This window comes from Phalacrocorax carbo, chromosome 15 (genome assembly GCF_963921805.1).
Source record: "Phalacrocorax carbo chromosome 15, bPhaCar2.1, whole genome shotgun sequence".
In the NCBI taxonomy this organism is placed as follows: Eukaryota; Metazoa; Chordata; class Aves; order Suliformes; family Phalacrocoracidae; genus Phalacrocorax; species Phalacrocorax carbo.
The window spans coordinates 15,655,091-15,677,448 of record NC_087527.1 but is presented as its reverse complement, the minus strand read 5'-3'; the positions used below and the strand labels follow the sequence as shown (position 1 = coordinate 15,677,448).

Below are 22,358 nucleotides of genomic sequence, written 5' to 3'. Positions count from 1 at the left end.
CCAGTTCCCACGTTCCACACTCAAGTTAGGCAGAAACTAAAGAGCTACAATGTCCACCCTCCTGCCGGGAATTGCTGCCTCCGTGGCAGAGCGAGCAGGAGGGAAGGCGTGCCTCCACTCCGTTGCTCCAGCACGTAGTTCAACGCCTCAGTTACCGAGCCATGAAACACATTCTCTTCGACGAGCCCTGCTACAGAGGTCACAGCTGCTGGCAAAGGGTTTACTCTGGGCAGTGGGGAGGAGTGAACATTGCGGACTGCTGCGTCTCTTCACTCCAAGGTAGCAGAGCACATTGGAGCTGTTTCAGGCCTACACCCACACCGGGCAGCCCGTTGTATGGGAGAATCCATGGGAGAATCCATAGAGTGCCATGTCAGAAAATCAGCTCCCTTCTTGCTTAGTTCTTCTAGCACAACTTGCCCAAATGCTTGCAAAATCACGATGCTTTTGCATGCTGCACCTCCATGAACACTTCTTCCACGAGATTTCCGTTGCTGGTACAGCCCCACACCAGGTATGTCACTAATGAATTAACCACTTTTTCATCCTGCCAGATCTAAGATTTCATACTCACTCACATCAGCATCATCCTCCAGCAAAACGCTTCAGGGACAAGGTGCTGAGCAAGGGCAGCCTTCCCGAGTTCGCTGCCCGAATGAGGAGTGTTAGCAAAGTCCTTTCTGAAGCACGAGTAACACAGAACTGCAGGATTTTTGGCAAAAGTCACCTGAGGTGACTCCTCTCCCCTTCACAACTTCGTGGCCCTGAGGCAAGCCAGCACGTAAGGTTTCAGATGCAGATCAAAGTGTCGTATAGCGACCAGGTATATTTGAGCAGTTCCAGACTTCCAGATCCTTTTGCATTTCACAAACTCTACACTTACACACAGCCCGCCGCAGAACGTCAGCCTGCAGATGCTCAGCGCAAACTTCAGGTGCCTTCACCCTCGTCAGCGGGAAGGGGAACGGCCGAGGGAGGATGCCGAGGAGGTGACACCCGCCCGGCACGCTCGTGGCCGCAAGAATAGTTTTTCAGCGTTTGTTTCTTCTACCGGTGCTCCCAGGTACAATGCTGCTTTTGTGGCCCAGAACTTCAGGAAGCCTGACTATTCCCAGCAGAAGCCAAAAGGTTAGTTAGAAGCTACTCTTGGTTCTTTTAATTATGATTTCATAACTGTCTTGACTCAGACTTTCACGTGAGGAGACTCTGAACACGTGAGGTTAATGTGGCAGAGATCCCTTCCAGTAACTCTCCCGGTTTTGTCTGCATGGATGGTGGAGACTTGCCATTCACCTCGGTGACATTTATCCATTTGGCTTAGTTTTACTTAATTGTGATCATTAAAGCTAAAAGATTTCTTTCCAGAAGCCCTGTAACTGTACAATAAATTTCTGTGACAATTCATGGCTTAAAACTCCTGCCTTTCATTAAGTGAAGCATTCTCTAATACGCTGCTGCGGTATCAGACTGATCAGTTGGTGACAAAAAGACCCCAGGATGAATCAAGAACCCCTAGCTCCATCAGAAAAGATAAAATAGCATATCTCTGATCCTCAGCTATGAGAGGCAGCATGAAAATTAAAACCATGAGATTTTTTTGTTTTGATATGGAAGAAGAATTTACAAGTTAACTGAAATGCATGAGCTGAAACGATTAACTGTAATCTTCCACTCTCACTCAAGCTTTTCCTCCTATCAAAACAGAAAACCCAAAGACAAGAACACAGCTCTACTGCACAGATCAAAAGACATTAAACACACCTTTTTTCCCAGTTAGCATTCCGCTCCCTACCTCCAGGTTTTTTCTTCGTGTACTAAAAAAACCACCCACCCAAAACCCCAGAGAGCTGCTACCTGTATCTATCCATCTAAAAATCAACAGCCCAGTGCCCATAGTTTGGCAGGTACAGCAACTCCGGGTCAGGCAGCTCGAGCAGGACGACACACACAAATAAAACCCCTTCCTCCCCAAGAAGCCCCCAGGCAGCGCGGCACAGGAGCGAGCCCCCACCCAAACCCAGGGCTTGGTCACCTCCAGCAGGCCGGGCAGCGATGGCAGGGGCTGCCCACGGACAAAGAAGTGACCGCTCCAGGGCCGGCTGAGATTGCTGCTTCCCCCCCCAAGACAACCAGCCTCCTATTTGCACTGAGAGATGATTCAGGCTTCCGTTACCGAGAGGGACGAGTTGAACGCAGCAGGATTAAACCAAACTGAAGCCCTCTAACAACGCCGGTGCACTGAGCCTAAACAAATTCGTAGATGCATTATCAGCGGTGTGTTATCGTCATGTTTTCTTATCGTAAAATACTCTGGTTTATATTATACAGGCAGAGAAGAAAAGGGAGGGTTAAGAGGCAACACCTCACCCCGGTTTGAGGAGCAGCTCTACCCTGCTGCCACCTGAATTTACAGGGTTTCCGGAGGCTCGCAAGGTAGATGGAGGAGGTGAACAAGGTAAGCACCTATAAATTTCAGGAGCCTACATGATCTCTGTTTATTTAAATCTAGCCTGCAACAGCTTCACTCTGCCATGCCCAATGACACGCCAAGGTAAAGAATAACATCCGAGATCTTTTCGCACAGAGGGGTAAGCCCATTATGATCATTAAGACGACAGCCAAGAGGGCTTTTTGTTTAAGATAACATTTAGAGTGAAAAACTGAAGTTATTTCCCAGGTACCTTCAACAACAAAACCAGAGAGAAAGCAGGGGAACGCCGTATGGGAAAAGCAAACATTTAACAAAAGCAAACAATAGCCAAGCTTTCTTCTTTAAAAGCGCTATTTCTAATCGTTCTTGTCAGAGAGTTCCCTGGGTGTACTGAGCAGGAGGAGAAGGTCAAAGGAAACAATAGCTTGCTTTTTCGGCCGTTTCGCCAGTCGACACGGCAGGGACAAAAGCAAAACCTCTCTCGCCGGCTGCGCTGGGCAGCGCGGCGCAGCTTTCGCTCTCGGTTCTCGGCTCCAGGCTGAGGGCGCCGGCAAGCGCGGCGCCGCCGCTCCCTCCCTCCCTCCCGCCCGCCCCGGGGCGGCCGCGCACGCGGAGCAACGGCGCAAGTTCCGCACTGACCTGTCCGAGCTCCGCAGGCATCGATGCGCGGCGCCGGCCCCGGCGGGGAACACCCCCGGCACGCCCGCGCCGCGCCCGGCCTCCCGCGCCGGCAGCCGCCCCGCTCGGCCGGCCCCGCTCCCGCTGCGCCCCGGCCGGCGGGCGGCCCCTGCGCAGCCGCCCCGCGGACAGAGCCCATCCAGGGACCGACGGACGGACGGACGCGCCGCCGCGCAACGCCGCTCCGACGGGGGAGCGCGCACCGCCGGCGGCTCCCGCGGGGACGCGTCCCCCTCACGGGGCTCTCTCCACCCCCCAACCCCCCCCCCATGGTGCGCCGGAGGCTCCGGCCCCGGGGGGGGGGGGGCGGAACTGAGGGGCGGCCGCAAGCGGAGCGGCCGGGGGGAGCAGCCGCTGCCCGCCCCGCCCGGCCCCAGGCCCCGGCGCCGCCGAGCCCCGGGACCCCCGCGGTCCCCATCCCCGCCACGGCCGGCCGGGGAGGGCGCCGAGCCCCGGGACCCCCGCGGTTCCCCGCCCCGCTGGATTACAGAGACAAAAGTGGGGTGCCCCGAAGCGACGCGGGTGCCGGCGGCGGCTCTAACCAGGGAGCACACGGAGGAGAGGCTCTCGCTCACTTACTTTTGGCGCTTCGCTTCGGGGCCGATGCTCCCCCCCGCGCCCCGACACCAGGGAAAGCCCATCGCCCACCACAGTCCCCTCCCTTTTCCATCGCACACACGTGCAGCAAGGCTTGTAGCTCGAAGTACACCTGGCCTCGTGCTTTAAAACCATTCACCTGCCCACAGCCCTGGCCCACACCCATTAAAAGATTGCCTTGATAAATTACTCATTACCAAAATGAATGCCACATGTGCTATACCTTCCATCCACCAAATTCTGCAACAAAACCTGGGACTTCACAGCATGATACAGCGTGGTTTTCATGTCTGTTTGTTGGCAGTAAATTAGAAGTACCTGGCTTTTGATACTTGGTCTTTGAACAAGCACCCAGGCAGCCTACCTCCATGAAAACCTCAGGAAGGAGGAGAGCCTCAAATGCTTCTTATTCCATCCTTACCCTTCCCTTTAATTCCCTTGCAATTTCTCTTGCCTTCCCTGAGAAATTGCAGAAGGGGTATGCATAAATAAATATATTGAGACATCAGGTCTTGTCAGAAAGAAACCCAGGCAGGCAGGTGTAAAGCAACCTTAACTAAACCTGAAGCCTTTCCCCCCACTGGACCCCCACGGGGCAGGAGGACGAGCTTACCCAGCCCTGGACCTGCAGCCTTGCCCTTCAGATGGAAGCAGTTAACCAGGTCGGGGAGCAGCCAGCAAAGTCCTTCCCCCAGCGCTGAACAACCAGCGCGGCTTGCCGCCACCAGCCAAGGGTGATGGCTCTGTCTCATCGGCCACGCTTGGTTCCTGCAGCAAACCAAAACTAAGTCCACCGCTGGAACAGCTGGCGGCTGAACGACGGTAGCTGGGGCCCGAAAGCTACTGGCATCAAATGAGGGGCTGTCCCCGGACAACGGGGACCGTCGGAGACAGCGAGAGGAGTGACAAAGCAGAAAGGAAGGTACGTTACAACAGATTAGTCTTTCGTTATCAGAACAGGCGCCTTTGCACAAAAGTATCTTTTTGACCCAGCCTCAGGTTCCCTGAAAATTCTAAAACACGCCGCCACTGTCATCGCATTAGCATGTTAGTTAATATCAAGCCTACCAGATCAATGTGACAAGGTGGCATCTCCCATGCTGCCATTTAAGACCAGAAGGAATGTCTCAGACCTATTTAATCCTAATTTTGGCCCCACTGTTATACTGCCAACGTCAGAGTTCCAGCCGAGTATTAGGGCGAAGACTTTGTATTTTAGGAGCAGAGCACAGGGCAGAACTACCTCACCCAGCTCTGACCCTAGTTTGTTTGAAAATAAATGCCGTAAAGGTTGACAAGGGCAATGGTAGATGTTCCACGAGGTTTTTCTCTCCACTGGAGGGAAAAAATATGCTCCGAGTCTATCCACAGTGGAATAATTTAGAGGCAACTGGTAGTGGCCCTTAATAAAATACTTAGAGGCCAAAGCGAAGCAAGAGGCACGCATTTTGTATGAGTCTGCTGTACTTTCGTACGGCGCTCTCCCCCCTTCTCCTTGTCCAGCCTCCTTTCAGTTAACAAACAAAAATAGCTCCGCTTTTGTAGAGGCCGTGCTGGCACAGAGAAGTGCCGTTCGAGTTAGGCATGCGCATGGACGTGTGCCAGGCCTTTACACACCGTCAAAGGGAAAAACATTATGAAGTCTATATCCACAGGGCGCTCAAGCAGCTACTCCCGCATGCGAGACGACGGAACCGAAAACCGTCCTGGGCAGACTTGCCAGCTCGCGCTGCCGTGAGAAGGCTCTCATGTAAACCCACAGGTATTTGTGCAGGCCGTGCAGGAGCAGCGCTGCTGAGTGTTGAAGTCCCACCTTCTGGGGTCAGGTTGTTATTTAAAAACATAATTTTCCTTTCAAAAATGTAATAGAGGCTTGTAGGCCTTCTGGTTGTGAAGGAAATGTTCAAAATGTTTTGACTCAAAACCAAAGATTAAATTAATAAAAACCAAACAAAAGGCAAAATACATCTCGGGTCCCTTTATTTCTTAGCCACCGGCAATATTTTACCAGCTCATATAATTCTGAACGCTGGGATTTGGCAATGCTGAAGTAAAAGAACTAATTACCTAAATAAGAGTTATGGATTAGATCCCTAAGGTTATACTGGACTTGCACATTCTGGCAACAAACACTCTATCCATTAGTATGAGACTGCTGACTACATCGCGCACACACCCCCCCCCCTTTATTTTTTTAAATGAACCTTAATTTCTTAATCTGTCACGTTGTTCCCTGCTGCAAAAGTAGGGTGAAAACCTTTATTCTTTCTGAGAAATTAAAAATTTATAAATAGGAAGGGATTTAATTCTCTGGAAGATGCAGTAGTATAGTATCTGGGCCAAGCTCTCTCTTTTTATTTTCTGCCATTATCCTTAAGAAATTCTCCATCGCTAGTGCTGCGCTATAGATTGATCTGCTCTCAGAGGCAGTAAAAACGAAATGGTTTACAGCTCTGCCTGGAAACATAACATATGGCTTCAGTGATATGTAACTTCCATAAACCCAACAGAGCAAGAAGGCACAAGATGAATCAAGAATCCCAGCTAACCATAGAGGCAAAAGCACCACGCTCACCCGTGGCGGCTCTCGGAATCAGGTGGCCCGTATTCAGATAGGCGCTTCCACGCCGAGGGTATTTTATTGTCGTTCTCCGGATTTCATGCAGCAAATAAACCAGGTAAGTGAGAGAACTGAAGAAGGGAACAGGACGTGCGTCAGCGTGCCCTACTGTAAAGATTTTAATACAGACAAATGGAGATAGAACATTATCTCTCCAAAATGCCTTTCCATCATTTTTAAATATCTTTGAGAACTTCCACGAGCCCTTTCGAAGCACCCGTACTTGCTCCAGAATGGCTGCATGGCTCTCGCAGGGCAAATCCACCGGGGTACTTCTAACATTTCCATCAACGCTGTTTGACAGTCTTTTTGCTTTGACACCGCACGGTTAGAAACGGAGGCAAAGCCAGTTTGCCTCAACTGGAGAGCAGCTGTACGTACACGGAGGATGGTTTTACGTGCCATCCTCTTTTAAGAATCCAGGATCACAAGGCTGAAGCACGATGTGGCAAAGGGGATGCAGACACTCTCTGGAGAGGGGTACGATCAAGCGCTTCAGTAAGTTGAGGGGATTTCCATCTGTGTACTGACAGGGCTTCCATCTTGCTGCATCTGAAGTCAGTCAGCTCCGTTCCACCCAAGCCGTCAGAAGACAACAAGGCCCACTGGGTGACAGCACCGCTTACGCTACCAGTAAAGGATGGGGGAAGCTACACGTCGCGGCATACAGGTCGCACTTGAATGAATGACCTGTGTTTCTGCCCAGCAGCTTCATTTAGATAAGAATGAGCTGCAGTGTACAGGGATAAAAATAGAAAGATGTCCTCCAGTTTAAGAAAAAAAATTAGCATTACGTTTATGACAGAATGACAGCAACAAGGAAAACAAATTGAATTTAAGGTTGGCACCGAGACCATAATTTCATGCTGTAGTTATTGGAAAGGAAAACAGAGACACTCAAATGCAGGAAAGACGGATCCAGTATCAACCGTGTTTCATTTCTCAGATTTTGGTTCGGGTTTTGGATTTTCCAGGTGATTTGTGCTCTATTTCAAGCTGCACGTTACAAGCACTCGCTCAGAAGACACCAGCTTAACACGTCATTCTCGCATCCCGAGGGCAAAAATGCCGTCTGCCATTGCACGCTGGACTGACAGCCGTCGGTACGACCAACCCGTTTTTACGGTAATTACCATCCTCCTCAAACCCAAACCTGAAGGTGTTTTGGATTTTCTCCTGAAGAGAGGATTACGGTCTCTGCGCACGAAGTTTTATTCCAGAGCAAGTTTCTTTTATTTGAAATACTTACATATGAAAATAAGACTGCAAAAAGGGAAAAGAGCTCATCGAGATGGGTTAGAAACACGGTGACTATAGCTTTTTTCAGGCTTTCACTACAGTAGTCTGTAATTGCCGCTCTGCCAGCAGCTAAAGATGTATTTTAGATAAAGTCCCTCAAATGAACTCTGACAGTATTTTATAGCGTTGCCCAGTCACCACAACTATGGTTAAAAATATTCTCTTCAGCTGGTAATTTGGTAGCTTAAAAGGGGAAGCAGTTTGGGGTTTGGGTTTTGTTTTGGGCTTTTTTTTTTTTTTAAATATATATCTAAAGGGTAGACTCTGACATTTATTTAAATCAAAGGCTTTAGTTACAGCTGGCACGCAGCCTCAGGCTGCCCATGGCCATCTTTGGCCATTCTGTTCCCAGTCGCACCGATGACTTCAGTGAATTACTGCACGTTTGTGACGAAGCGAGCGAGAGCATAATTTGAACCATTAACGAGATGGCCTAAACTAGCAAAAGGCTCGGTCATTTATCAATGTCATCATAACCCAGCGCTCATTTTGGGCTCGTTCGGCATTAGTTCACAAGAGCTTAGAGATACTGGAGGCAGCTGAAACGGAACTGTAGAAAATGTTTGGTTTTAAAAGCCCGGTTGAACCCTTCAGGTCCAAAACTCCAGGGCGGAGGGGCAGAGGGAAGGGCCTGTTTGCCTGCTTGTTGGTTTTAAAGTTTCTGCAAACCATTCTTGGGGCTACATGTGGGTCTGCGAGGGCGGAGGCTTACGAAGACCGACCGACTCCTGTGCAACGCCTTGGAGGGATAAAGGTCTGCCGCGCTTGTGCGCGTACCGATCGAGGCCTGTATTAGTCGCAAAATCTTTCCGTAAAATTGAGAGATACAGTGCAAAAAGGTTTTGTGAAGGCTTAAAATCTTTCTTCCTGAACGTCCCAGCAGAACTAGTACAGTAGTACGCTTGGGAACTGGAATTAAAAATCTTAAAAAGCTGGTAGCATTAACCGTGTTCCGCTGACTGAGCTGAGAAATAAACAGGCAGCAGAACATGAAAAATCAATCGCAACTTTAAAATGTAACGTGTTTTCATGATAATTATCAAGAAGCAAAGGTGGTAAGTGGGACTCGAAAGTTGGTTTTAGGTTTGTTTTTTTTTAAATCCTGTTAAACCTGATATTACTCTTTAATGTTTTAATGTTTATATTTGAATGTTTCTGTTTTAAGACATTTTTAATAATTACTTACAGTTATACTTAGTGATCTTGCACCGCTCAGGCGTCGCACAAAGAGCTACCTAGATGCCCGTTTACATAATACGGCACACACAGCAAGCAGAATTTATTTTTCATGTCTTTCTCTTACACGTACTTCTAAAAGAAAACATAGTTCTATTAGTAAAGCAACGTAAGATCATGGAAAATTATTATGAAACTGTGAATTTGTCATTCAAATTAAACAATTTTAATTTAAACCTGGCACAGTTCCAGGCCAGAAAGGTTAGCACTTGTGGGAAATTACCCTTTCACAAGCCTTGGCAAACAAAGTAAGAAAATTCTTGTCTTTCAGTTGCCTCCAAAACCTCGTTCAATAAAAATTCACACAAAACAAAAGAAGTCGAGACTTTTCAAGGCGAATGAAACTGCAGAAATATTTCTGAGATGCTTGGGGTAAATGTGGCCATTGCTTTGCTCTATTACGATCATTAGCATAAACCAGTTGCCGTCCTGCTGACAAACATTAGATGGCACTTTGGAACCCAGCAGCTTCCGTGCAAAGCTGCAGAGCACACTGAGGAGATGAAGTGTGAGACGTGGAAGTGAGGCAGTCGATGACAGAGAGAAAAGCGAGATTTCTGCAAAGGCACGCGTCTTTGAGCAAAAAGATATATTTTCAACCTGCGCGTGTAAAGCTACAAAGTGGTATGTAATTAAATTTTGAAAAAATAAGTCGTCGTGTTGGAAAGAATCAAATCATTCTCTCCTTACCAGACAGAGGGTCAGTTCCTCAGTTGGTGGGTTCCCATTTTTTAATGAATCCTTTGGGACGTACTTGTTAACCTACATTTGCTGACAAAGGTTTGCACGAACACTTCTTAGATAACGCATCCGATTTTTGAGTGGATTCTGGTTTAGGCCGGCAGATCCGAGCCCCAAATAGCTCTAGCAGGTGGGGTTTAGGTGGTGCCCTTATCAAATAAATCCCTTCTGGAAAGCGCTTCAGAGCTTCCGTTGAAGCTGGTCAAATCTTCTCAGTTGTTGCCGAAACGGATACAAAAGTGAACAAGAATATCAGCATCAATGTTTTTAGCACCCAAGGCCTTAAATGAAGACTGCAGAATAATCACGGGGCAGAAGCTGTAACAAGGCATGGAAGAACCAGGAAATGTCAGTTTGCCGAGGAATGCTGCTCGAGCCCATCTTTCAGGGGCTCTCGGGACATCCACCACGGCGCCTGTTGCAGAAACTCTCTTTCCGTGAGCCCTGCGCTATCACATTCCTCCTGCTCTACAGGAAGAGGTTCTAGGATTTCTTTTGGAATCTGGGTAATCCCAGCAGAAAGGCAACCAGCAGGAGCTCCTTGAGCTCACAGCGGTGCGACATGCCATACTGTCACTGTGCAAAGTCTCTATTTGAAACACCTGCAGTGTTTCCAAGAGAGCTGCTGCTCCGGCTGAATTCCTGTGAGGTGCAGCCTGGCTTAGCAACGCCGGCTTAAGCGACCTGCGGTACCTCGGCCCTGAGAAACGTCAGCTCCTCGCGTCCAGCTTGCGCGTGCTGAGCTATCAGCACAAGATCCTGACTCTCACTGTAAACCAGGAGCCGACGCTTTCACAGAGATGGGACAACGTCCATAAAAAAGGCGTCAACAGCTCCAGCCTCCGACCGCAACTGAACGAGTACCATCTCCGGCGCAGCAGAAGCCAGGGACGGGATCACACCTCACGCACAGGGAAAACGTCTCCCTGAAAAGCAGCTGAGTAACGGCTTCTGGTCCAGTTCCTAACTGTGCTGGGATTCCCAGGTACTGCAAATACCTCTCAGCTCACGCTGAACTCTGATCTAAGAACTCACTCTTCCCATGGGAATCATATTCCCAAATCTCCCCCTTCCCTCCCCCCCAGAACCTTTGCATAGTTGCAGCTACGCAGAAGCTGAAACCCGACCCAGGTCGTTCCTAGAAATACAGTAAGACTACTCATACCTCCTGAATCTACAGGATCAGGCTGATGGCATAGCTAGTGCATGTGCAACTGCGCCGTGACCCGGGGGCCAAAAGAACAGCGGAGCCGAATTACAGAGCCAGGGGAGCTGGGAGCCGGGGCACCAGCAGCTGCCTGGACAACAGGCACGATACGGCTGACAGCGAACCATACCGCACCCCGCGATCAGAACTTGCATTTCTATGGTTTCAGCTGAGTTTGTAAAGGAATTAGTACAATCCCTACAAATTCTTTGAACATTTTGCAATCCGCCCAATACTAGCAGAAGTAGAACGTGCACAGGTTAACTACCGAGGGTTTTTGTCCTGGGGGTTTGGCATTCCAACAGGTCGCCGTGCTGTAACACCGGGGAGCTGCCATGAACCGGCAGCACTGTTGTCTGTACCTGACCTTACCTACATGGCAAAAAAACCCCGAATGTCCTTTTCCACGCTGTCAGTCCCTTAATGTAGCACAAATATAACAAGGGAAGCCAAGAGGCCCTACAGCCTAGAACTAATTACATGAAACTTCCCAGGCAAAGACGGAACTGCATTCTTTATGAGATGGAGAGGAGAGAAGGTAAGCCGATGACTCAGCGCAGCTCAGAACCCATTTTTGCAGCTTCTCCGCGTATGTTCAAACATAAATGCAATATTAACGCACCATGTTCCTGCTATCAAAGCACTGGCGACAGTCTCTATGTTCTAACAGCCTGCACTGTGTCAGTGTGGAGCAGAGAATCTTCAACGAAAGTAATGAAACACAGAAGAGTTACTGTTGCCCAAACTAACTGGGAAAGGTTACCTTGGCGGTATTTTCTTAGAAAAGCAGTTTGAGCTGATCTTCTTGCATTTGTTTAAATTCTCGCCCTGTGTTCTTGTGTGCGTTAGGGTTCGCCTCGTACTTGGAACTGACCCTCAATCCACAAAATGTCATTTTTGGCAGAAGTCACAGGTACCTCAGCTTAACATAAAGATGGAAAAACACTGGCTACAAAATACCTGCCTAAAAAAACCTAAACCCAAATACCTGCCTAAAAGATTTTACAAAAGGAAAATGCTTTTGTTAGTTTTTAAACAGGTGTTATGTCTTTGGAACATGAGCTGAAATACAAGTGATCCAAATTGCAACTATGAAAACACTGTAGTTTTTTTTCCATAAGCTGGTTTTCCTTGAACAGTTACAATTATATTTGCAAAGTGAAGAAAAACTGAATTTTATTAACTTGGTTGATTACTGACATTTCAAGGTGGCCTTTTAGGGTATTATTTGATGGGAGGGGGTTTGTGGGTCGCTGTTGCTGAGGTGGTTAATAGAAAAAAAAAAAATCAGTATGTGATTTCTTTTTAAGTTTCTCAATTCCCACTTACCTCTCTGCTTTCCCTTCTACCCTGTTTTCTTAATACCTTGGTTAAACACAAAGTTAGGGAACACCTGCACCACAACTGTGTTACCAATTTATGCAACAAATCTATATAAATTTATGAAAAAGCATGGTCAAACATACATCAGACCTGGAGGAACATATGAAAAAAGCTCTCACCAGTTACAGAGGCAGGACGGTGATTAAACATGGCAGAGATTTTTGAGCCTGCGTTTATTACCGTACCCATTAACAAATGAATAATCACAGTAGCAATAAAAAAAGACTGACTCAAAAACCTCACCACTTAAATTATTTGAGTTGGTTTTTCCTGATTTGTACTTAATCAATTTATTGCTGTGTGTATTTCCTTAGTTCAGAAGCTTTTGCTCTAACTCCACCGCTTTCAGGACAACAATCTATGACGGGGAACAGCCCACTAACAGGACTTACACAAGACGTATTTGTAACAGTCTCACTCACCACACCTGGCCTCACAATAATTATATTCTTTCAGTTTAAACAACAACAGAGAGAGAAAAACAATCCAAAGCTGTAGTGAAATAGTTACGCTGGCACAAAATGACTGCAGAGCAGGCTCCAGTGAATCATTAATAAGCCTTTACAAACGGCGTAACCACAAGCCCTGTTTCAGAGAAGTCTGTCTCCGTCACGTCTAAGGGATCAAATTATTGTGCACGGTTTTACAGAAGGCACAAACAAGCTCAGTTCTGCCTCCAACGCCATATTCATGCCATGTTAACTCCTGCAATTGCACCATCACGCCCAGGGCTGGCTCTACAGGTGACAAGTGAGAAGCTTGTATAGTAACGTATATTACTAGGTCTAATAGCTACATAAATATTAAGCTATATTCATCGCTATCACTTCACACTGATCCAGCTTGGTTTGATTATTAGACATTTCGGCCCATACAATGCACTTGCAGACTTTACCATTAAGAATCTCAGGACGCCCAATTCTTACATGGTATGAAAAAGCTCAACAGACTGACAGGATGAGACCTTTGAAGCTGCTGCCTGAGTCACAAGTTTCTCAGTGAAGCTGGCCGGACTGAAGTTTAAAGTCAAAGCAGGATCCAAAACTTGTCTTTTGCTTTTGAAAACGAAGCTATTTTATCCCTCCTTTTAGGGGAAGAAACTAGTCACTAGAACTGACTTAACTCAAGAGTGGCAGTCCTAGGTCTCCTGGAACCTGTGGTTGAGTGTCAGACCTCTAGAAAGCTCCCCACAAACCCTACGGCCGTCGGTCAGTCGCCGTTTACTCCTTGGCGGTGGCAGCAGGACGGTAGCGGAGCGTCCTTCTCATGGGAACTCCTGTTCCGTGCGCAAAAGCATTCCACAAGTACAGCGGGATCCTACAGAACTTGCCCACGACTACTGATTTAATGCCACTAGGTTTTAAACAAAAATATAATTCTGAGAAAAGAAAATGTACACCGGAATGAATTTATGCTGAAAGGCTTTTTTAGTAATAGGTTTTCTAAAAAGCCCATGGGAATATCTCTCCCTACTGACGTTTCTGCACACACACAACCTCCATTTTGGGTTTAATCTTTTCCAGTACCGCCTTAGCCAGCCGTACCAGATGACGTACCTAAAAGAACAAACATAAAACCACCCCAACCAACCCACCACAGGGAATCTAAAAGAATGGAAATAATGGTCACATGAAATACATTTTTAATTTCTGGATGATTTTGTCAAGGCAGAGACTTCTCAGATCGCCTTACGTTACTCCTTCCAGGTGTAAGAGTCAATGTGATAAGTAAGCCTCTGCTCCAGCACGCAAGGGGCTGGTTTCTGTTATTTCTACCATGTGAGGCTTGGCAATTCCCACAGCTTTCCTGCCTGTAAGAAGGGGGATAAAACTTACCTTTTTTTGTAACAGGAACCCCTCTCAAATCCCTACAGGTCCCTGCAAAATCACTGAAGTCAAAGTATCATTACAGTGTATTTGTTGGCAAAAGAGGTTTATTGAACGCTGTACTTTATTTTGGTTATGAAACACTAGCAGGCATGGAAATTGTCAGTGTGTACCGACGGGGAAACAATCTTTGAACGCAAACATTGCTGGTCGGCTCCCCAGCTGATCGGACCTGACAGAGCTTCTCTCAAACCCACAGAGCCATCCCAATTTAAACCAGCTGAGGATATAGCCTTGAGTTTAATAAGTTTCACGTGTCTGATGTTCCAAGAAAAGTTAAAAAAAAAAGAGAGAGAGAATATTCCTTATTATTGAAGCGCGATGCTCTGAATGGTTAGCTCCCCAGTGCTGATACTGCAGCCCACCAGGGCACGTACCCTACCCACGCGCTCTCGTACCTTCTCCCTGGCCAACCTCAGCTCCGCTGTGACGAGCACCAGAAGGCTGATTTGGGAAGAAGTGAAACAGAACCAGGTAGATTAAACTAAATATCTCAGGCTTGAAGGGTATTAAGATTTAGCAAGCTCGTAAAAACCATTATCAACCAGATACTTTAACGCGTAGGAGACACGTGTAGGTGCCACTCACCAGCGACTTCGCAGCTTATCGGACTACGCCTGCATTGGTAAACTGATAAAAAGGCAAAGACTGCCGAGACTCCCACAGCCTGGGATACTACAGCCACCAAAAAGTATTTTTTTTTGCATCCTTTACTGCAAAAATTAGAGAAGCAAACACATACACATTAACAAATGGCTCTGCTCTTTTCAGTACCACCAGATTTTCACTTTCAGAAACAAATAGCAGCGGGCAGCCATGTGGCTCCCACCGCTCAAAGCCAGAGTAGGGAACAGAGTCAAGAACGACCTTAGAAACTGGGAGGATTTTTAGGAGATTTTTATTAACCAGATAAAACCTCTATAATTAAAATGTCATTAGATGTTACATTTTTCAGAGTAACGCGAGGGTTTTCACTGAGTAACTAATGACTTTCTGTCCAGAGGGCTCTTAGTCTGGAAGAGCACTTTATTTGACCACTTCAAAATCTGCAGTAGCGCCTGTATAACGCTGCACGTCTCCCAGAAGTTCTAGAGCTGAAGCACCCTAATTCCCGTCACCGGCTGTAGGCTCGGCAACAACCTCTAACCGAAGCCAGCCTTTGAGCCTGGGGAAGCCGCACAGGGCAGAGGTTACACGCGCCCCTCGGCCGACGGCACTAGCCACAGGCAGCGCTCTGGCCCTGCGCTGGCCCAAGCTGGCTGCCCGCACGGCAGGAGCCCATTAGTGCCTCCCGCGGGAGGGCTGGCTGCGAATCCTCCGCGCAGCCCGAAGGGCGGCAGGCGCTGCCTTCTACAACGAGCTACGAAAACGCGGACACTTTGGCCAATACCTCAATAAAAGACTCTCGCTGACATTAATGAGAGACGTTTCCGCAACATTTAGGACCTCTTATTGTGAGGACCGTATCTCCCAGACACCCCTCCTCTGGCAAAAATCCCCACTGAAGAATAATCTCAGCTATTTCTAATTAATATCTGTACAAACCGTTAATGATTTGTTTCCATTATCCGCGTAACCAACTTCTCCCATTAAAACCAACTGTAAGATACTTTCCAGAGAAATACCCCACGCGGTCTTGATGTAGAATTAAGAAGTCTATGCACACGTGTTTGGGCAATTACAGCACGTCCCTGACCTCGCTCGCAGCTCTGACGTTCCTCGTCAGGGGCCAGCAGGCTCGACGCCGTACACGCTCCCAGCAGACGCCAACGAGCGCACCACAGCCCGCCTGCTCCGCTCGAGTGTTCTAAATCCACACCGGACAGGCAGGACTCACCAGTAGGTGACGCGAAGGAGGTGGCTAAATGGGCTGCCTAGGCCAAGGAGCTGTTGTTACGGAACGAGTTTAGAGGTGGTATTTAAAAAAAAAAAATAGGAAGAGTGACCAGCAAAAAAAATCCAGAATTAATTAATTAGAATCAATATTTGCATAAGACCTTGATTTTGTCTTTTGAGGACCTCAGAAAACTGCTACACTCCTGGCACGTTGTCTACATACTACTTTTCCTTTTCTAAACTTAAAAAAAAAAAAGCTTAATTTTCTTTTCTATGAAGGGAATACGTTCAGGAGCATATATTACAAAAAAGTACTGAGAGACCCTGTTACCAAAGCCCTGGCTATACACTGCCCTAGCAAATCCCCTTGACAGATTCCACTCCGACAATCCAACACCATGGAAAACTGACGCCTGGTTGCGGAGATCATTAGAGATTCTTTGGCGCTCTCATAAAATGGAGTTAACTCTCATTTTTGGCCCAAATGCTACTCAGTAACTGGATTCTGTATAATCACCTACGCAACTTCCAAATGGAAAAGCTACTACGCGAGTTATTTTGTAATATTACTTACAACGAAAGGTTGGACACGGAGATAAGCAGGAATCAGTCAGTCCTCACCGAAAGACAGCTGCATTTCACTACGGTGCGTGAGCAGCCCTTAACAGACAGCAGAGTATAGGCTGCCTTCTGCTTGGGGTACTCCTCACGATGAAACGCAATATGTAACAGTAAAGATGAAATCATTATATATTCTGTATGAGACTGAATATACAGCTTTCATCCTTCATTTAAACACTATTTAATTAGTTCGAGTAAGTCAGGGAGGAATTTGGCCCTCAGTACATTTAATGAAAATTCATACAAATAACCTTACATTAATTCTTAACTGTGCATATTTAGCTATTCAACCATTCTATTTCATATACAAGCTACTCTAAAACCCTCAACACTAATTATTTACGAACTCAAGCTCCCCTCGCCCAGTGGCAACTAGCTGAGTGTACACAGATTCAGTCTGGGGTCGCTGACGGGCCGTTTCTCCAGAAGAGTCACGTAGACCCCGGTAACTTAAACTCTCTTATTAAGTTTTCTTGAAAGGGGTTAGACCTTAAGCCGTAACACTGCAGAAAACTCATGCTTCATCAGTTTTGTGGATAAGGACTTTCATTCTGGAGCTATTAATCAGGCACTTTGCACAAAGTCATTCTGAAAAAGTAGAGGTGAACTTGCCCTTTTCCTCTCACAGTAAAAATAATAATCTGTAAGCACATCTCCCCCCTCCCCAGCCCAGCTGCTGCTCCGGAGGAGGCAGCCCGCAGCTCCTCCCGGCCGCCGGCAGGCTTTTAGCCTAACCAGCGCAGGCTGCTCCTTTCACATCAAGTCCCATATTCAAGCGTCTACACGTACAGAAACGTGGCAGCTGCTAACAGAAAAGCTGTGCTAACCTCAGCTAACGTGAAGTCTGCCTGAATACAGCTCCGTGCAAGTATAATTGTAAAACAGGCTGGTATAATTGGGAAACAACTCTTTGAATCGCCATGGCCTGGAGTTTCTCTCTGAATTGAGCAGTATTTCCTTAGGAACCAGACCTTCTTCTGCATGACTTACCTTGCACGTCAGAGTGATTCGCGAGCGTAAGTAATTTCGAGATGTAAGTACTTTATCGTTGCACATTTAAACAGTTAAATAACACATATCAAGCAAAGCGATATTTGGAAATCTACGGCTACCACAAAGCCAGTTTGCATCATTAAAATAAAGTCTATCAATTCAATAACCTCGAGAAACAAATGATGAAGTCCTCCCCACACAAACAATAAGACTTTGCAGGAGGGAAATCCTCGCTTTTCATGCTGTTCCCTCTATTCACAGCCCAACTATTTCTAATGGAAATTTCGTTTGCTATGGAGATTATGATTCAGCCTTCTTTTGCAAGCATCAGCACATCACCGTACTTCCAGCGAGGGCATAGATTCAGAGGAGGGCGTGAAGCTCTCTCTTTAGGCTTTAATACTCAAGGATGCATACATTTTTAAAAGTATCCCATGAGCTAAGAGGAATTAAGAGCAACTTCTAAGCCCAGGCTTGGAAGCCTGAGCTACCAAATGAATCGATGAAGCATACCAATGCCAGGGTATCAGAAAACAAGCTACGGAATGAAATGCTGACAAAGAAGATGCACCCGACTTTCTGGAATGGGAAATTCTGGCACAGGTGAACTCTAGCAACAGGTAAAACGAGCAGGCTGTTACCTGCAGTACAAGCTGCTGCCAGGCGGTTGCCAGGGGCTGGCCATGGCCAATGTTGCAAACGCTCATTCGGTCTGCCGGCTGATTGGCACGCTCGAGTTGCAAGGAGACATTGCGCCGCTCTTCCTCAAGTGCACGGGTAAGCCGCTCGAAGCGAGCTTCTTGCTCTTTAACAGATGCTAAAATGCTGGCAGCAGACCTGATATCATAGTCATCCATGATTGCTTTCAAATGCTCCTGCCTGTTAACTGACCAGGGCAAACGGACAGGGTTAGGTAAAGGGGTGGGGAGGGCACAGGTCAGAGGTTAAAAATAAAAAGGCACATTGTTAGTCACCCCACTAAAATACCGTTCACTCTAAGAAGCAAACTGCAGTGCTCTTTGAAAAGACTTCCTTTCCATCCACTGATTTGATTTTAAACTAAAAGTAATTAATCCAAGGCTTCCCTGCTCAAAAAAGAAAAAAACCCACATGCTCACCTTGGAGAGAATTTGTATTTAATTCTTTTGATCTTTTTGCTAAAATTGCTCTGACAAGGGTTTTCATCCCTCTTGCAAAGCTAATTTCACTGTGCAAATAATAATGTACTTAAAAGAAATATATAAAAAAAAGATACGGCTTTGGAGGGAATAAGGAACACAATCTTTTTCACTATAGACACCTGGAATTTTTGTCTTTAACAGCATGAGAAGTTTAATATTTTTAAAGACAGAAACTTCATGGTACAAGGAAACAGTTGTGTCCACTTTTTCCAAGTGAATGGAACACCTCCCCCCACCCCCCAATTTAGCAGTTGCTGAAAACAGTTTTCATTTTTAAATTATAGGAGTACACTGTAATATGGAAAATATTTTCAAATGCAGACAGCGCAATTGCAGTTGAAATGTGCTTGATGATTTCAGCATGGTAGCCGATGAAACAGCCCTTCATGCAGCTGTTCGCTAATAATGCAAATGAAAAAGCCAAAATCAAACATATTCCATGGAAAACACACAGGACTGCTTGTCCCTCAGCGCAGGAAAAAGAAAAACCCCAGCTAGACAGAATATATCTTCTGTCCTACGTCTTCTCTAGCAGAGTGATGAAGTATTCCATTTAAAACCCTATCTCTGTCTGTATGGGGCATGCAGCAAAACTCGCCACGGGTTCCACAGATCTATAATGTGAGCCTCATATTAAATGTTGTCATAAGAGTATAAAATCAGCAACACAATATAAACTTAAATGGTGGCTTCAACAGAACCCTTTTACTGAAGCTAAACAAGTAACCAGTCCACTACAGTTTACTACCAACCTGCTTAGAGCACCTCTGGGAGCAGGGTGGAGGCAGAATTTTCTCCAGCCCCTGTACTTCAAGAACAGCTCATATTCTATGCTGAGAGTTAAGTCCCTAGAAACTGTCCCTTGATGTGCGAATCCAGAGTGATCCCTCCTGCTGCCACAGATGCTTTGTTTTCCACCTATCAACAAGGATTCCCATGAGCACCGATAGTACCAGACCCTGGTTTCCCGAAGCTTTGCATTTCACCGCTCCGTGCCTTCAGACGATGCTCCACTCTCGACTGATGTGTCTCCCATGACTGGTACATTTATCAGGGCTCTCTCCTGTGCTGACTCTTCGGTAGCTAATGATTACGTGGTCATGTATTGTTATGTTCCCCAAAAAGGGATTAGTAGATGTTAAGCTGCATGTCTTCCCACAGCTTGCTGGAAGCGCGTAAGTAGGCCCGAGGTCTCCCCTCTTTTGTCATATGTGGTTGAAGTCACCCAACAGGCCCAAAAAGACACTGGGATGGAAGTAACAGACCCCAAACCAATGACATACCCCTTGATTTCATGGGAGATGACCTGCCAGTAACTCTGGGGTTCACTGCTAACTCCTAGGGAGCTGCTGCTGAAAGGAATCAGGGCGATACGGAATCACATTGGAAAGAGCGTAAGGAGTACCGTGTATTATTCTCATAGTGTTTACATATAACTATGACTTGAGCCTTTCATATTTTCACACCAGTAAGCAGAAGTGACTTTTCTCATTTATGCATTGATTTAACTTCTATCGAGATTCGGAAAGAAAACCAAAAACCACCAAAGGGTTTTCCAGATGTCACAGACTAGTCAAATATAGACCAAGCTGTCACCTTCAGAGACCTCCCACGCTGAAGCTTGCTTTGCTAGATTATTAAAAGTCTATAAAACCTTCAGAGAGTACATTGGTTTCCGCAAAGGAGAATCACAACCATCCAAAAGGATAGCGCGACTCACGGGAAGTCTGTACGGCACAGGACAGGACTGCGTGACTCACCTGCTACATCGCAGCGTGATTTAGCCCTGGCGCAGCTACAGTAAACTCAGCCAGACTTTCCGGCCCTGAGCTGGCTCATGTGCAGCCAACTTGCACGTCTCTGCTTTTGTGCTTCCCTGCTTTGCACAGATGGAGGCAGCTCTGTTTGTTGTCTTTCCTCCCAGAAGCGTAGACACGCTCACAGACTCCTTCGATGGAGTGTGAAAGAAGTGGGACTTCACAGACTGGGGCACTACTCGTATTTTGGGAAAAGCGCACGTGGGGGCTGGGGTGGGGGCGGGGCATTTCTAACTATATATTCTTAAGGAGAGCTACCTGGTTACTCATTATCGGTGCCCTTATGCTAGCGCAGAGGAGCAGCCTGACTGACACACAGATCCCAGTACACCTCAGATGAGGGGATGCTTCAGGCCCAAGAAAGAAAAGAGTCCGGACGGGTCAGGGCTTACTGAACGGAGACAGGCTCCTTAGAAGTGCTGCAAGCAGGAACACGAGTTCCTCCGTCACTCCCTGCAGGGATCCATCTTTCAGGCGATTCGTTGTCTGCAGCTAAAACAGCTTTCTCACGTGCGACTGTGATACGACACAGCTGTTCTCTTTTGGGGGGCCCAAGAGGCTGGATGCTTCTATGGAGTAATTTCAAAAAGTGAATCAGGTAGGGATGTAGGAAGAAGATGACAAGATGTAAATACAGTAACTAAATTTTTTTAAAAAACCAAACCACAGGTTCCCTTTAGAATATATAATGTAAGTTTCTGTTCTAAGAAAAAGCGTTACCAGCAGCATGGAAAAATCGAGAAGCACCTCCTCTAATGCAGATTCCGAAGCAGTAACAGCTTTAATAATAAAAGCCACAGTTGATGACTGAGCTGGTATAAAACTTTCAAGTCACATTCTGAGAATGTGACAAAGATCCCATTCAGAAAATCCTTAATGAGCTATAAGCCCTCGATGCCACACATGAGAGAACCTAGAAAATTTGGGTTCTATAAATGGTGCAAATCTCTAGAGAGCTACAGAGATCTCCATGCAGAAAACACAATGTTAACCTCCTTACAACCATAAATATTGTGCTGCTTTTCCCTGTGCAAAGAAAAACACAGGCAGAAAATAAACTGTATAATTTTTCAGATCTACAATTAGTGACCATAACAATCCTAATTGCAAGGCAGAAACAGCAGGACCAATAACTGCCTTTTAAGAACTGTTGGACAAAGACAGACTTCTGCATTTCAAATATTTTATTAGCAGATAAATGCTTGCTTGCTGTTGATTGCAGTCCCAATTATTCACCCAGGGTTTCAACAATTTACATTATCAGCAGTCTAGACTAGAGGAGAAAAATAGAAGTTCTGACTCATGAGTTAGTTACTCAGGCTGCCACTTGCAATTTGCTACCATCTGTAAATAAATTAAAGTGCACATTGAAAAGGGTATAAATAAATGAAAATATTACACCTATAGCAGCCAGGTAAAGATTATTCCTTAGGCTGCACTTCTAAGCCCAGCAAACACTTGCCTACAGAGTGTCAAAGGCTACGCTGACAGCGGCAAATCTGTCTCCTGCCTACGTGACTCTAAATATATTAGTGTTGCATTAGAGGTAGAGCAAAGTAAGGGATCTGTTCTGATTGTTCCTATGGCGAACTAATGCATCAAATGGCCTCCTGTAAGTCCCTGCAGCTGAAGTGCTCAGCAGGGGTGATGATCACCCCCCAGAAAGGGGGTCCTATGCACTACCGATACCCCAGCTAATGCCCGAGTCCAAAAGCTCTTGGAAACGTTGACACGCCCAGGGTCACCTGGCACTCGGCAAAAAAAAGTGAGTCAACTCTGCACACTAATTTCGCTAATATAGGATGTAGCTGATCATCAAGAGTTTTTAAAGA

General features: G+C 46.5%; 1 protein-coding gene across 14 annotated transcripts in view; it reads right to left on the bottom strand.

Moving 5' to 3' along the window:
• The window catches only part of ARVCF (ARVCF delta catenin family member), a 288,430-nt gene that overhangs the window by 154,450 nt on the left and 111,622 nt on the right, over positions 1-22,358 (bottom strand). For 8 of the 14 annotated variants that reach the window (XM_064466541.1, XM_064466548.1, XM_064466542.1 and 5 more), the window contains 2 exons: positions 20,919-21,095; positions 18,170-18,414 (listed from right to left, as the gene is read on the bottom strand). The exons of 4 other annotated variants lie outside the window; for them this stretch is intronic. In XM_064466541.1, the coding sequence (XP_064322611.1) occupies positions 18,170-18,385 (216 nt within the window). In that variant the 5' untranslated portion in view covers positions 18,386-18,414; positions 20,919-21,095. Of the gene's footprint in view, positions 1-3,070; positions 3,359-18,169; positions 18,415-20,918; positions 21,096-22,358 lie in introns of those variants that run through there. 2 more of the 14 variants (XM_064466551.1, XM_064466549.1) reach the window with 2 other exon arrangements.